This window comes from Protobothrops mucrosquamatus, unplaced genomic scaffold (genome assembly GCF_001527695.2).
Source record: "Protobothrops mucrosquamatus isolate PMUCROS unplaced genomic scaffold, P.Mucros_1.0 scaffold898, whole genome shotgun sequence".
In the NCBI taxonomy this organism is placed as follows: domain Eukaryota; kingdom Metazoa; phylum Chordata; class Lepidosauria; order Squamata; family Viperidae; genus Protobothrops; species Protobothrops mucrosquamatus.
The window spans coordinates 406,780-424,142 of record NW_015387150.1 but is presented as its reverse complement, the minus strand read 5'-3'; the positions used below and the strand labels follow the sequence as shown (position 1 = coordinate 424,142).

Here is a 17,363-nt window from a genome sequence, read left to right as displayed (position 1 = left end):
TGAGTGAACTCCTTAAAGCAATCACAACTCTTTTTCAGTTGTGCAAAGAAGTGTGAAGAAAAGCAGCTAGACAGGTGCTGTTCTCATGTAAAGCCTAGCAAAAAGCAGTACAATGTTTAATGGTGTTTTTGTTTGAAGTCCAGGTAGGTAATGTTCAACAAACCAATAAAGCAAGATATTGTTGTTGTTTTTTTAAAAATAACAACCGGAAATGTTTAAAACAAGTGGAAAGTAAATAAAAACAAACAAAAATATCTTCCACAGGTTACTTTTATCCGAAGGGTTTGGGGCAGGTAGCCAACTGCTGAGAAACAGAGATATTAAGAAATCCTTTGCTTAATAGTTAGCTAAAACTAGGGTTATTACATCTCAGTTGTAAAAATCCGGATCACCAGGTGAGCAAAGGAAAGAAAGTTTTTGGCATACCAATTACAGTAATCCTGCTGAAACAGATTGAAAAAATATGACTGATTATGTTTGAAAATTTGATTGTTATTTTTTTTTCTTACTGATAATAGAACGTAGAACACAGAATCATAGGGCTGGAGGGGACCTTGGAGGTCTTCTAGTCCAACCCTCTTCTCAAGACATGAGATTTTATAAAGTCTTGGTCAAACAGCTGCCCAACCTTCAGTGACAAAACACCCACAACTCCAGGAGGCAAGCTGTTCCATTGATTAATTGTTCTCACTGTCAGAAAATTTCTTCTTACTTCTAGGCTGGATAAATTAATGAGCTTTAATGAGCTTCCATCCCATACTTCTTGTTCTTTGGAGAATAAGTCAACCCCCTCTTGTCTGTGACAGCCCCTCAAGTAGTGGAAGACAGTTATCAAGAGCCCTGGGGGCGCAGTGGTTAGAACACAGTTCTGCAGGCTACTTCTGCTCACTCCCAGCTGCCAGCAGTTTGGCAGTTTGAATTTCACCGGCTCAAGGTTGACTCAGCCTTCCATCCTTCCGAGGTTGGTAAAATGAGGACCCAGATTGTTGGGGGCAATAGGCTGACTCTGTAAACCACTTAGAGAGAGCTGTAAAGCACTGTGAAGCAGTATATAAGTCTAAGTGCTATTGCTATTCCCCCTAAACCTTCGCTTCAATAGGCTAGACATACATACAGTAGCCGTCAACTGTTCATCATACAATTTAGCCTCCAGACTCTTTATCATCTTGGTTGCTCCTCTCTGCACACTTTCTAGGGTCTCAGCATCTTTTTTGTATCATGGTGACCAGAACTATACCCTATCTTCCATCCAAAAATGTATTTAAGACAATTAACACTGTAATAGGATAAAATAATAAATCTAAAATGTTTAAGACATGGTTTTTTTTAATAGGCATTGACTAAAATAAAATACATGCATGGGAAATAATATAATGGCACTTGCCAGATTAAAATAAAACTCAGCAAGAAATCAGCTCAAGCAGCAATTCGTTCACTGTTTGAATAAATATTCCTTGCTTGGCCGCAAAGGGATAGGACAGGTGAGCTTAACCTAACCTCCCTGGATACAGAAACTCAGAATCTCATCATAGTCCTTGTGTTCTTGCTACGTATTTCCTTTTTTGACAAAACCAAACTGTTTCCCTGATAATTGGTACAGTTGTTCAGTATTTTGCACATCTGTTGAGTCTAACTGCTTTGGTATACGAGTTATGGTTTCAAGTGACTATTTAGAAGTGGCTCTTCCAAAGGACCTTTAACAGGAACATTTGAGTCTTTGCTCCCATCAAGGAAAGGTTGTGCATCACACACTTTTATTAGTATGGCAGTCATATTGGGCTGTTGTTTATTATATCAGATTGTACTTTTCTTTTTAACCTTTTTATTATATCTGGAGGTTTTTAAACCATTCAGGGTCACTTTTGACTGGAATGGCATATAAGTGTTAGTAACTAAGTAGCAGTGTGTGTGTGTGTGTGTGTGTGTGTGTGTACATACACGTACACCATTTATTCTAGTTTCTAAGCCACACAGCATTGTCCCATATGTGTTAACATAGAAGTGCTGGGATTTTAGCTATCTCTCCTGCAGATTTCAAGAGTTCAAAGAGTATTTAATCTCTGCCTGCGGCTTTCCTATTTGATAACTGGTTTATTGCCAGTTGAACCTTACTTTTCTAGTGAAATTTCTTCCTGAATACATCTTCTCTCCACATTTTTTCTTCTCTCACTTTATAATCCTGTTTGGTAAAAATTCCAGTATACTCTTTCCAAAATTTTTAGACCTATTTGTTTAGTTAGTTAGTGTCATCACTCATCTCACACCTTTGACTCTAGCTGGCAAACAAACATAAAAACATTTAAAATAGTTCAAACACAATTCAAAGAAAACATTAAGTACAAATAGCAGCCAAGAGATATTATGCTCTGTCAGGGTCAACATAACCAGGAATATTGCATACTTGGGACCCCAGGTGCGGGCATATAGCAGGTCTTCAAGTTAGGCCAACATCCTAATCTCAGAGAGGAGAATGTTCCAGAAGGCAGGCATTACAGCAGAAAATTTAAATCAACAAATGTATATCAAGTTATAATTTTTATTATAAAATATTTTTATCCTTTAAAATAAATCTAAATCAATAGAATCTGTGGCACAGTCACGTTTTATCATGTGTTTTCCTGTATCTTACAGTGTGTCTGCTCTCTTTTTCTTGTTAATTATCTATTTGTGGACACTCATTCATAATCACCCACTTTTTTCATGTTGTATTTAGTACCACTTGCAATTTGTTACAGATTTTCCCAGTGTCTTCTTCCTGTGTGTGAGCAGTAGATACAAATGCTACTATAACATGACATTTGTAAAAGAGAGAAAATTGTCACTTACTCGGGTATAGCAGAACAAATACTTCGTGAATGTGTTTTTGAGTTTCAGTGGCAATCAATTCCTGCAGATGACTCTTGCCCTGATCATTTGAGTTCAGAATAAGAAGGGCCAAGTCTATCTATAAAATAAATAAAAACTTAGAAAGTCAGGTCTCTGACAGGCATCCATATTCTTTGATAACACTAGGAGCCTCTTTTTTGCAATCTTAGTTCCTAAGAGAACAAGAAGAATGAGAAGGTCAAGCTCTCTGTTTGTGGCACTGATCTCATTTGAAAAGCTTTGGTGGCATTAGGATTAAAATTTTATTCCTGCTTGCCTGAGAGTAATCTAAAATCCAAGAAATGTTAATTCTGTGAAGGAAAGTATCAAATCTTTAGAAATATTATAGCAGAATGGCATGTTATTCAAGTTGTAATAAAGGATTAGCACAAATAGGGGGCTGGATTTGTATTGGTAGGGGTAATCAAAATTAGAGGAAGATAAAAAGTTATAGATCATACCTCTTTCTAAGAGAATCACACACACACACACTTCTCTCCCCTTCTCCTTCCCAAACACAAATCCATACATACAGAAAATTTCTCCATTCCTGCGCTTCTGGTCAGGAGAGGAATTAAATAGATGATATTTTAATAAATTTAAACCAGCATAATCTGTTGAAGCATACTTCTGGGTTCCAAGGGGATTAACTGAAGAAATTGCAAAGCCATTAGCAATTATTTTTATGGTTTTTGGAAGTCAGATGAAGGGAGGTTGGAAACAAAGGGAAGGTTCAAATTTACAATAGACGTTTATATGATATTGGAGAAAAATAAGCTAATTATTAGAAACCCACAAGCAGAAATGATTAAACTTGTTGTACTAAATAGATTTATCATAAAGTAAACTACTTGAACTCACTGGAACAAAATGCACTTAACCTAATGTATTTCCTCCTTCAATCCAAGTGTGATGTCTAATGTCAATTAAAGACTCATGGCCTCCACTTTTCTTCTTTTAACTAATTAAGTGGAATATATAATTATCAGTATTTAGAGTCCTCTTCAGAAATATTTGGTTTAGAATTTAACAGTGTGTTCTTTTAAATAATGTAGAAATATAATATATAAATATTGATATTGACATTAACATTGATTGGTAGTATATTATATAATTTAAAGTAATGATTAGAATCATAGTCATTCTGAATACTACACAGACACACACATACACATCCAGCTGTCCCTGGAAGACTTCAGACAGGTTTTAATTCATTCTTTATAAAGATAAAATTGGGATCCCTGATTATTTGGGTTTTTTATTTATTTGTTTACCATCTGAGTCCAAGAACTATGGGCAATTTATAAGAAAGCAGAAAAACTATAGAGCAATAAAGTAAATGCAACAATAAAAGAAGGTAATCGAGAAAGCCAAGATGCCAATCCAGGTAGTCATAAAACACACACTCACTCCTTATACAAGGCAACATCCATTCTAGTCAAAGACGTGGGAGAAGACCATGTCTTCAAAGCCTTTTGAAATTACAAAAATATAGGAACTACATGGTTCTCAAGGAGAACTACATACCAGACAGTAGGCATTACAACAGTCAAAGCCCACTTCTAGGGTTCCAAAAGAATCAAAGGAACCTAGAACATGCCAAACTTGTTGAATCAAAACACTGGCCAAATGCTAGAGAAGCTAAACTGTCCCTTAAATAGTTGACCCTCTACCATATTAGGCATAATTAGCAAATAGATTCACACTTAAAAGAAAATGGAGCACCAGTGCAGCTTGTAAAGCAGAAGTATTGCATGGGCATGCCAAGCTTCTGGGTGATCTTCAAGGGCTGCCTCATGTAAGAGTGTGTTGCAGTAGTCAACCAGGGGATTATCTGTGTAATCTGGATTGGATTATAAAATAGTTATTTCAATTTCATTACCAAAGTTATACTCCACCTTGCAAACGGGAGTAAATTAATTTTGCCCCAGAATTTGATGAGAAGTGATTGTAGATTTATTGATGTTAATATTTAAGAAAAAGATATAAACTTATAAATGTGTAAAAATGGCTGGTTCATCTTCTGCTTTAATTTTACAGTAAAAAAGTTTCTTGCAATTATGGTAGGGTGGGCACGTGTACTGATCCACTTTGATAGTACATCCTGAAATGGCCATTTGACTCTCCTTAGAGATAGCAATAGACTACTTTTTAACTGTGAAGTTTATCTGGGATACCAAATTATTTTTCCCCTAGTTTCTAATGTACTTTCTGATTACATAATGAGGGTAGCATTCAAAGGGGGAACAACAAAGAGATACAAAGAATAGATTCAGGACAAAAATCATGTTAACAAGCATGCAGCAAATATGATTTGTTAGCAAGGAGAATGTGTGCAATAAAGTGATTTCTTCTTGGGAATAAGGGAGAGAGGGCAGGGATGTATCAAAAGCAACAAAATGAGACATTATTAAGATAGATATTGTATGATGTTCTAAAAAATAAATAATTTGAGTTACAATTACTTTGGTCTTCTGGCCAAAGCCTCAATGTCTTTTCTCCTTGCTTTTTCCTCACCTCTTACTTTGTCTAGATTAGGGATCTCCAAACTTGGCAACTTTAAGACTTGTGGACTTCAACTCCCAGAATTCCTCAGCCAGCATATTGAAGTTAAAATCCACAAGTCCTAGAGTTGCCAAGTTTGGAAACCCGTAGTCTAGAGGAAAATGCATTAAGGAAACAAGAGGATATTGTGTTAATGTATTTCTTCCCATTTAAGAGCAAAATGGGAATGAGCAAACCAGTGATGACAGATAAGTTAGCAACATCTGGAAGACTTATACTTACATTTATTGATTGGAATGTGATAGTTTATTCTTAACCAACAGAGTCATTAATTTATATCTGCAAAAACTATAAACAATGAAAGTGAATGTGTTGGTTCTAACGGAAATATTTGTTCTAGATGATGTAATATAGATGTTACATAGCTTGCTTCTTTTTCTTTTTGTTATGATCAGTCAGAGAAGGGAATCGTTTTTCCAATGAGACTTCATCTATTTTTCATCCAGTTATTTGACACTAGAAATGAAGGTTCCAAACCACCAAAAGCTAGTTTTTAACTCAGAATACAGAGGATAGTCCAGTTAGTAAATATACTACTTTTAAAGGAATATTTCATGCTTAAAGCATTTATAAATTTAGGTCAGAAAAAGAGAGAAAACTATATTCCTTTGTCATTCAAGATGCTAGGAATGCATTTCAAACCCCAAGAGGGTCTACAGTTTTCTTTTCATCATCTGCTTTACGGAACCATTAAAGCATTGTTTATTCTTAGTGCTTTGTGATTTAATGTGCATGTACATCCAGTTCAAAGCATTCGGAATAGATCCTGTGAAGAGGGAATCATGGTTGCACTTCACCAGCATCACTGCAGGGAGACCTTCAGACCATGGTGCATTTAATATGAACTTCTTAAGGGATTTTGTGCTTTTTTCAGCTGAATGCTATACTGTAGAATCCTCTTTCAGACATTCAAGGATAGGCAAGGTCTCAGAGCCTTGATTGTTCATTTTAAATACAGGTAGTCCTCGACTTACAACAGTTCATTTAGTGACTCTTCAAAGTTAGATCACTGGAAAAAAAAGTGACTTGTGACCATTTTTCACACTTACAACTGTTGCTGCATCATCGTGGTCATGGGATCAAAATTCAGACAGTTGGTAACTGGCTCATATTTATGATGTTTGCAATATCCCAGGGTCATGGGGTCGCCTTTTGCAACCTTCTGACAAGCAAATTCATATGGAGAAACCAGATTCACTTAACAACCGTGTTACTAACTTAACAACTGCAATGATTCACTTAACAACTGTGGCAAGAAAGGTTGTAAAATGGGACAAAACTCACTTAACAAATGTTTCACTTCACATCAGAAACTTTGGGCTCAATTGTGTCGTGGGTCGACCTGAAAATTTGTCTGCTTGTCTTTCAATTTACAGGGCATCTTGTGGATTTATTCATTAAGCTAGGCTCTCAAAATGCAGTGAACCAAATCCTATAATTTCCAATTGGATGTTCGAGCTGAGAATTATGAAAGCCGAAATCCAACATGACGGGAAATTACTGTATTGATGGGACTAATGAAGCTAAAGCTGCTATGTGAAAATATGCTCATGCAACATTATTAAATGGACAATTAAATAAGTACCATTCACTATCTGTGGGGTGGAAAGGTTATCTATATACCTTCACCCACAAACTTTCTATATTAGTCTTTAATTCTTATTCAGAAATCTAACTCTACTTTGACAACTGTTTTCTGATGCCACCATTGTTTTCCAGTTGCAGCATGTGTCTCCAAGTATAGTACTGAAAAAAGCCAAATAAAAGGGCTGCTTGCACTGTTTTATGCCAGTTGTGTTGAAGGAATGCTTGAAAGATAGAAGCAAAAGATACTGTACAGTGGACAGCATGACAAGACAAAAAGGAGCATAAGCAACTCCACTGTTTGTCAATTAGCTTCAGGGATAAAGAACAGGTAGTAGTGGATACTGCCTAGAGAACTCTTCTTACTATATGTTTTTTAGATGTAATTGACATGTTGAATTGTGTTAGTATAGCATTTGTGCTCCTCTTTGGTCTTTGAGGCCCAAGTTAAAGGGAGTCATAAATCATTCCATTTTTTTTAAAGTAATACTCTGCTTGAATGTATGTTAGAAGGAAGTTATTTTCAAAGTTTACATAGGCAAGATTCGTGTTTGGTGAAAAGTTCTCACGTCTTGGACGTCAGTTGACTAGGGAAAGACAGTGAGAATACAAACTTTCTTGCCTCCTTTCATCAAACTTCTGAAGCCTAAATACATAAAATACAAAGAATGTCATAGCAGCTGAGTAACATTGTTCTGTTTATGTATGTGTCATTGTGAAGTTTACACGATTATTGATAAATTGTTTAAGAATCCCAGTGTTTGGTGTCTTTTTGGAATATATATTCTTCTTCCTTGGTCTCAAAACAGTCTTACAATTTTGTTTTAATAATTCCTTTCCCTATTCCTCTTTTTTTTTTTAACACTACTTGGTTCTTGAAATTTCTTCATAGCAAGCAGAATGACCTTTTTATGTTTTCAGATTCCCAGAAAATCCTAACAAACAACTGAGCAAGCTTGCTTCATTTCAGCAGCAAGGAAGCTGCTGAGCACAGATCCATCAACTGATGTCAATTCAGACTGTGTGTTCAGTGTCCTGACCTTTTTCACTCACTTTGTTTTGTTTTGCTTTGTTTCAGTTGATTGCTTGGATCCATCCTGTTCCAACCATGGTGTCTGTGTAAATGGAGAATGCCTCTGTAGCCCAGGCTGGGGAGGTTTAAATTGTGAACTTCCACGTGCCCAGTGTCCAGACCAGTGCAGTGGGCATGGCACATATCTCTCTGATACAGGCCTCTGTAACTGTGATCCTAACTGGATGGGTCCTGACTGCTCCGTTGGTAAGAAAAAAACATTTAGTTTTAAAATAGACTGGATGGTCTCTGGCTCAAGATAATTCAAATCAGGCAAAGTCAGCTGTTGTGCTAAGACAGTGGTGGTGAACCAGAGGTGGCACTCGGAGCCCTCTCTGTGGGCACACATGCCATTGCCCCAGCCTTAACTCTGCCCATGACCCCCTCCTCACCAGCAGCCTCCCTGGAGGAGAGTCGCCCCTGAACATAGCCCACGCGGAGCAGCGCAGCCAAGGACATGGCAGCCAGGCAGCGTAGACAAGACTCTGCCCTCATGCCCCAACGCGCACAGTTGATGCTATGGGGTGTGGGCAGAGGGCGTGGCTGCCATGGTGCTGCTGAGCTGCCTGGGCGATCTGTGGCGGGCTCTGGAGGTGGTGAGTGGCCCTCTGGGCAGGCAGGATGGGGCGGAGCAGGGGTGGGGCAGGGAGTGGGGCCAGTTTTGGGGCACTCGGTCTCTAAAAGGTTCACCATCACTGTGCTAAGAGTTGGAATTCTGATGTAAATTCAGATACGCCAAATCCTGCATACAGCTTACAGTATAGGAACAATAAGAGTTTGCTCCTTGATTACAGTAATTTTGAGCATTTATTTAATGTTCAAACTATCATTTATCCTATTTTCAAACTATCCTTTATCTTGGCAGCACTGCCTGAATTCTGAAACACTGTGTAACTGACAATTTACCCATGGTTAATCAAATCAATATAAAAAAAGAGTTATCTTCCAATGTTTTGATTTTCACCCCTTGTATTTTTTGTAATCCTGTTTTATGATAGTGTTGAAGATGTTTGTTTCTGAAACTTTCAGTTCACAATACATCCACCATAATGATTATCCAAAATTGTACTCACCTTTGGAAATAGTAAAGGCAATACAGTAAAAGTATATCAGAATTTTTAATTTGTGGTCTCTTTTTGTTGACATTGTCAATAAAATCCCAACTGCTTGGATGCAATATAATAACAGATTTAATATCTCATTTGTAGAAATTTCTATTGTGCATTGCTTGCTTATAGCAATGAAAGTACACAACCACCCAGAGTCGTTGGGAGTCAGACGATAAACAAATTAAATTAAGAAAAATATTAATCAGTCTTGTGTTCAAAATGCTGCTGGTTTTCATGACAAAACTGCGTAATAAGCAACTTAATTTCTATTTCTCTCTTTCTTTCTTATTCTTTTCCAGAAGTATGTGCTGTAGACTGTGGCACTCATGGTGTATGCATTGGCGGAGCATGTCGCTGTGAAGAGGGCTGGACAGGGATAGCCTGTGACCAACGTGTTTGCCATCCCCGCTGCACAGAACATGGAACTTGTAAAGATGGAAAATGTGAATGCCGAGAGGGCTGGAATGGGGAGCACTGCACCATTGGTAGGCAAACGACAGCCACCGAAACAGGCACATATTGCTTTCTTTTCATAACTTGTAGAAACATAGTTACAATTGTGTATGGCAACCGGCTGTCCCTTTATGGACTCATCTGCTTCCAGTCATTAATTCTGAATTTTAAAGCAGATATTATATTTTTTTATAATTGGTAGCCGATTAGCACTTGCATCAATATAAATTATTGTTCTTCATATTTCATTTGGTGTAGAAGGGATATATCCTATTCATAAGATTGTTCCACTCAATTTAACCAAGAGTTTAGTTTAACCTTTACCCCCTCTTTCCCTTTAGCTAGCCTATTTTCTGAACTACCTCTTTATTAAATATTTCATTCTGAGTGTATCATCACAATAGCCATCAAGAGCAAGGGTCAAGTTGAGTGGGAACTGCCCTCCTGTTGTTATAGAAATAGCTCCCTAGCATTTCCATGTGTTGGCTGTGACAGTGGTCATGGTGTTTGCCTATAGACTGACACAGCATGGGAGGGCTGAAGCAATGCTACAGCACGATGGTATACCCTTCTCTAACAGCGGGCTACTCAGCACAGCTTTGGCATCATGCAGAGTGCCGGGGCTAACACAATTGCATTGCTTTTGTTACATGTCAGCCTAAAAAGTAATAACAAATACATATTGTTTTAGATCTGTTGGACTATTTTGAACTTTAAACACAAATTACTAATTGTCTTGCTTCAATGTGCAGATTGTTTCTGGAGAACCCAGATAACAGCTGATAATAATTTAAGTCTATTGTGTAGTATCCTAATACAAGTGTTTTTTCTTGAGCAGATCTTTATTCATTAACTTGGAATAAAAAAAAAAACTGTTTGGGTGCAATTTGAAGTTAAAATAGGAAATCCCTCACCTTTGGGGGGGGACTTCCCTATGTCATTTCCATCTTCTTATCTAAGTCCGCCCAATCTACTTTGCAAAACTCTAGTCAGTAAATAGATGCTAGCAAAGAATTAAATTTCCCAGCATATTTTTTTATAACAGCTAGTGGCCATCTAAATGAGGTAGTCTTATCAAAATATCTTTTTTAAAGAAAATTGGTACAGCATTAAAAAGTCAAAAGAAGAATTGAAATTATAATGGCAACTGGAGACTCTAAAAGGACCACCTGGTTGCCAGTTAATTGTTTGTATTTTGAAACAAAATGTGCTTGTCAGACTTGTGTCTTTATTATTATTTAGGTGTCTCAGTCTCTTTGGATAGCTAAACCTTTTGGGAAAGACACTTAAATTGGAATACATGTCTGTCTTCAAGATATTTCAAGGTAATACTGAGGTTTATAGCATACAGTTTACTTGCTACTGAAACCAGTTTTTCTAGTTGATGCAGGCTGGTTTCTTTATTTGCAAGGTCTCTTTTTAATCCAGGGGGGTCTGATTTCAGGACCCACTTTAAGTTTATTTGAGCTTTGCATCTAATCAATCATTGTTCCTAAAAGGTTTATCTTGTTCTGATAACTTGTGATAATGTCTATGTTTTTAAAAGTGTTTTTTCTGTATTTGTTTGTGATTTTATGGTTTTAGGTAACAATCTTATACATGTTTACTTGGGAATAAGCCCTACTGAATTTAATGGTAATTATTTCTTTGTAACCATGTATATGACCGCACTGTTAATTTGACATTACTATGCACCCAAAAATGGATATATTTTGATTTGATTACTCAAATGATTCTATGTGATTTTTAGCCCAAATATGAAAATATTTAATTTATTTTTGACAGGTGAGTAAAACATGAGGAGGTTTTGAAGTATTAAGAATCTGCATTAGAGTCTCGGAGATCTGTGTTGAGACTGGTGTTTTTTAAGTTGTTCATAAATTATCTGAACATGTGGATAAGTAGTGTACCAGCTAGGTCTATGGATGATGCTAAACTATTCAGGATACTTAAAACAAAAATTGATTGTGAAGATCTCCAGAAGGATCTCATTAATTGAGTGGATGACCAATGAAATGGCATTGAGTGGATGGTCAACGAAATTTAGGTAAGTGCAAATTGATACACTGAGACAAAAGGCCTTATTTTCATATACACTGGGATGAGTTTTTTTACAGCTCACTATCAAAAAGATACTAAGTCATAGTGAATAGCTAAATAAAATTATCCACCCAATATGTAACAGCTGATAATAACACATATTCCATGCTCAGACCATTAGAATCTATCAACTGTCACATTGGGCATCAGGATTAAACATATGGATGTTAGGAACAGGAAGAGGCAGTTTACATTTCTTTTCTGAACCTAGAATGTATGCCAAAAACCTGTTTTCCAGAAGAATAAGGATCTACAGGAGAGAGGAGATCATTTAATTTTGCCTTATGTTGATGGAATTTTACCAGCTGTGCTTGGGTTCAACTGTGCATCCGTGAAAGCCAACAGAAATAAATACACAGTGTGAAAAGAACATCTAGGAAGAAATCAATTCCTATATTCAATGTTTTGAAACAGTACCTAGTCAGATATGGAATATTTGATTGATAGTGTCTTACTTGTTTCCAGCAAAAAGGATGTTAAAATTATGCTTTTGTATCTTTGGCCTTCTCCTTCGTAGTTGACCATTCTCCATTAAATTTCTTGTCTAGTATGCAAAACACCATAACCTATTATAGTAGATAGTGTTTTGAATAGATCAGAATAAAACACATTCCTTGTAGATATTTTAAAATTATACTGGATTTCCTTTGTGGGGAGGGCCTTTATACTTCATCAAGACTATTGTTTGCAATTTTTTCTTTATCCTATATTTATGCCTTTGCCCAGAAGACCAGCAGGTTACTCTCAGCACCGCTGGATAGTTTTGTCCTATTAGATTGCTCTTTGTATCAAAGACTTTTTTTCCCCTAACTGCTTTTCTTAAAGTAATGGCAATAATAGCAATAAAAGCAGAAACAATTTCTGGAAGAGATGGAATAGGATTTGAAGATTAAAAAGAGAGAGAGAGAGAAAGAGGAAAAGCACAGTCTCTGACAAAGGCAGCAATTCAGCAAAAATGGCTCGGTGGCAATGATAGAGAGCATCAAAAACCTTCAGTTCCCTATTTCTAACTTTTCAATCTAATCTAGAAGAAAGTGAGAAAAATCAACACAGTTAGATAAAAATAGAAATGTGACTTCTACTAAAACAATAGAAACCAAGTTGTTTGTTTGTTAGCTTTGTAAGGCTGCCTAATCATCATGAAAACATGTTTGATATGGGTAATGTTGTACTTCCTTTGTATCGGAAAACATGTGAGGTATCTATGCTGAGTGGAAGGCTGAGTAACACAATTACCCTGAGTGGAAGTCTGGCCCTAATATTAATCAAAGTGAGATGGCTACTCCAGACAGCAGATGCTAGGAGACAGAGATAGCAAAGCAATGTCAAGCATCATTGCTTGTGCCATGTGGTCTACTTTGTATTCTCCAGATGTAGTAGACATTGCTGTCCTAATGCAAGCTATAAAGTAACAGTCAACTGCTATAATTTTGCTAGAGGAAACTAAATATGGAGACACAATTTTGCCTTTGTCGTAAGTGATGAAGTGTCTTTGGCTGGTGTCTGTTTACATAGGCTTAGGATAGAGACTAGCTGTTGCAAATTTGTGCCACGGCCATCAAGGCTTTCCTATAACTGAAAATGCATTTTGATTTCATGTATAAAGATTAGAAAAAATAGTTTTCTTTCCACTGTGATTGATTTATGGAAGTGCCACATGTCTATTTTTGTGAAATAATTGTGCATCAGCTAGTACAAACCAGCTGTCCATAAAGCTTCATGTGGCCTATTGAGTTCAGGATAAATTCCAGGATATATTGCTAGTATAATAATTAGGTTGTTCAGGCAACCCCAAATTGGGATTTTCTGCATTTTTAGGTGAGATGTATCAGTCACCTGATGTATGAATGCTCAATAATACTATGGCATATTGAAACTGTTGAGTTTTTAATTGATTCTGCTAATTCTTTGTCATATAAGACCTTATATCCACTGTTCAAATCTTCATTGTCTCAATGGATGAGTGATACTGACTAATGTAATGTAGTTAGGCAGCCATGAAGATAATAAAAGCACAGGTGTTTTATTTTACTTTTAATTAGGTCTAGCAATTTCAACAGCTAGCTGTTTTTGGGCATGGACAGCCCAGCTGCCATTGTCATTGCTTTAGTCAATTCCCCATTGGAGCTTTACTATAGTTAAATGCCTATACTCTCTTGTGCATGGGCTGCACTTGGTTTTTAATATTCTGTCATATTCGGTTGTATGATATTTGTTTAAGATTAAAGGCAGTTAAAAATACTTTAAGTAAATCAACAGTTCCTCCCGGTTGATACTCAAAACACACATACAGAGAGGAGGGGAGGGAGGGAGGGAGGGAGAAAGAGAGAGAGAAATGGAAGAAGAAAATTGGAATAGTGAAAGGACAAATCAGTAGGAATTTAAAATAGAAGATATAGATAATTAAAATCACCATAGATACAGACAATTTGCAAAATAATGGTAGTGGCATTCTGACATATATATATGTGTCAATAATAACATTAAAAATACAAATCCTGGGTATATTCATATTCTGAACAAATAAAATAAACGTGAGCACTAGGAATATTATAAACTGAAAAAGTTTAATAAAATTACCAAGCTTTCGTCGGTACACTACCGACATCGTCAAGGTTAGATGCTAGTCAGTGGGAGAGTTTCTTTTATAGGTTGTTCAACATTTGCACCCGACTCCTGGACCTCGTCATTGGTCCTAATTGATTAAGCTGTGTTTTGGCCGATATATATATGTAGGTCTTTGGGTATTCGGGTTTTCTCCCGTGTAAAATTGGAAGTGTCTTGGCAACGTTTCGACGAAGTCCCATTCGTCATCTTCAGGCTGGTGTTTTCGGCTTCGTGCTTCTAGGAGCAATGTATGATTGCAGCTGTTTCTTCCTTTTAACTGCCAGTGGGGGTATGAACTGATTGGGTGGGAGCTTGGCTGTGTTCTGATTGGGTGGAGGTGTGTTCTGATTGGTTAGGGGCTTGGCTGTGCTCTGATTGGATGGGGGTTGGCTCTGCTCAACCAACATTATATTAATAATTCAGTCTGCAAAACTATTATATATATATTTCTCATTATTGTGATCTAAAATTTCAGAATGATTATTGCATCAATTAGTATTTAAGCAGAGAGAGAGAGAGAGAGAATAGTTTAATAATTGAATCTTTTCAAAACCTGATTCTTTAAAGAGTAACTTAAATCCTTAAACCTTTTTGATCTACTGAATGAAGTATCCTTCATTTTCTTTAACTTCTGTCTGCTCTGGGGAAAAATCTTTCTATCAGCTTGTATGATAAACATAATTAATGATTTGCAGGCTTTACAAAGAATAAAAACAATTTCTGTACCAGGAGATGGTACAACACATTTCAGTATGAATATCAATTTTCTTTCACATTCCTTAGTATGTGCTTCTAGTCATGATTAGAAATTGCTACAGCATACTGTAAGGTTTACCTCCCCCCTCTTCTTTTCAGCCATCAGGATGGAATATATATGACCTTATTTCTTTTCTAGTCCACTTTGAAAAAGCAATAAATTTATTTTTCAGTCATACATCTTACATTTCATCCAGGACTTCAAAGACGTGCATCCTGCAGATATCTGTAAATGACTTCCTGACCTAAATCAGAGTATTTCTTTCCTTTGGTGGAATTTCTACATGAACTATATTGATTCTGTTGCCAATTCCAGAATCTGTATAACCCTTGCCCCCCAAAAGAGGAGGGGGAGGTTAGGTTTGCTCAAGCTGCTTATCTAGCTATTGAAAGGACAGCCCTAGTTTGGTGTTCTGAAGTGTATTCACTGCAACAGCCAACCATTAATGTTTCAACAATGTCATTTTCTGTGTTATTTTATACCTGTGGTGTCAAGCACCTGTTTCAGTGAGTGAGCAAATTGCATGATATTGTCAGAGACAAAATGACAGAGGTATTTTAACTGTGGAAATTAAATCTGGTGTTAGAATGTCCAATGCTATTAAATCACATAAGAAGTTCAGAGCTTTAAAACTTGTTGCCAATAAACCTTTTAAATATTCGAGTATTTTGTGTAAAACTATTTTCTGTAGGAATTTAATATCATACAATTCTCTAAATATTTTAACGTCAATGAAGTAATAATAATTCCTCAATGAAAAATCTAGAATATGCATACTACAGGAATATATATAAGCAGGAGTCAGACTGAATGCTTTTTACTAAGATTTGAAAAATGAGAAAAGATACTAATCTGAGCTATAAAAAGAACTTTAACCTTCTTTGTGTGTATATATGTGTGCTGTCTGGCACATTTTCTTCTAATATTAGTGCAGGTTATCTGCTCTGTCTCATGTTTATTTCAGTGGTTATGTTACTGGCTGAAAATGCAGTCTATTCATTTATCACTTAAGTCAAAGTCACAAAATGAGTGGCACAATTGTTCATCAAATAGTGATTCCTAAAACCAGCCTTGGCTGAAGCAGTGAAAGAGAGCCGCCATTCCCCCCCCCCCAAAAAAAACCCCTTACCTTCTATAACTGCCCCAGATTATGTTAATCTAGTTTTGTCACAATATTTTATTTGAGTTTCCCCTGCAACAGTTGATACAATTTGGGGGGATATAGAAAGACAGATTTGAAGCAACCTATGATGATCCTATTAGTCTATCCAACTTTCCCATCTTGCAGTTCCTTTGATGAACTGGGTATGAATGAAATGAAATGAAATTGAATGGTGAAAAAAGTAAGGTTCTACATTTAGGCAAGAAAAACCAAATGCACAGGTACAGTATAGGTGGTACCTGGCTCAGTAGTAGTAACTGTGAGAGGGATCTTGGAGACCTAGTGGACAATCATTGAAATATGAGCCAGCAGTGTGCTGCAACTGCCAAAAAAGCCAACACAGTGCTAGGCTGTATTAACAAAAGGATAGAATCAAGATCACGTGAAGTATTAATACCACTTTATAACAGCTTGGTAAGGCCACACTTGGAATACTGCATCCAGTTTTGGTCACCACGATGTAAAAAAGATATTGAGACTCTAGAAAGAGTACAGAGAAGAGCAGCAAAAATGATTAAGGGACTGGAAGGTAAAACATATAAAGAACGGTTGCTGGAATTGGGTATGTCTAGTTTAATGAAGAGAAGGAGTAGAGGTGACATGATAGCAGTGTTCCAATATCTCAGGGGCTGCCACAAAGACGAGGGAGTCAAGCTATTCTCCAAAGCACCTGAAGGCAAGACAAGAAGCAATGAGTGGAAACCAGTTGTGGGATTCAAATATGTGAACAACCAGTTCTCTATGTGGATGCCGCTTCCGGAAGTCCATTCTTGGCCCGGGCAACAAAAATTAGCTGCCGGTTCTGCCGAACTGGTGTGAACTGGCTGAATCCCACCACTGGTGGAAACTAATCAAAGAGAGAAGCAAGCAAAAACTAAGCAGAAATTTCCTGACAGTTAGAACAATTAATTAGTGGAACAACCTGCCTCCAGAAGTTGTGAATGCTCCAACACTGGAAGTTCTTAAGAAGAGATTGGGCAACCATTTGTCTGAAATGGTATAGGTTTCCTCCAAGGTCCCTTTCAACATCATCATCATCATCATCATCATCATCATCATCATCATCATCATCATCATCATCATCATCAT

The 17,363-nt window shown here is 36.8% G+C and overlaps 1 protein-coding gene across 1 annotated transcript in view; it reads left to right on the top strand.

Moving 5' to 3' along the window:
• The window catches only part of TENM2 (teneurin transmembrane protein 2), a gene marked incomplete at its 5' end in the record, with an annotated part of 346,728 nt that overhangs the window by 201,816 nt on the left and 127,549 nt on the right, over positions 1–17,363 (top strand). The window contains 2 exons of the mRNA XM_015819334.1: positions 8,093–8,293; positions 9,495–9,680. Of these exons, the coding sequence (XP_015674820.1) occupies positions 8,093–8,293; positions 9,495–9,680 (387 nt within the window). The remainder of the gene's footprint in view (positions 1–8,092; positions 8,294–9,494; positions 9,681–17,363) is intronic.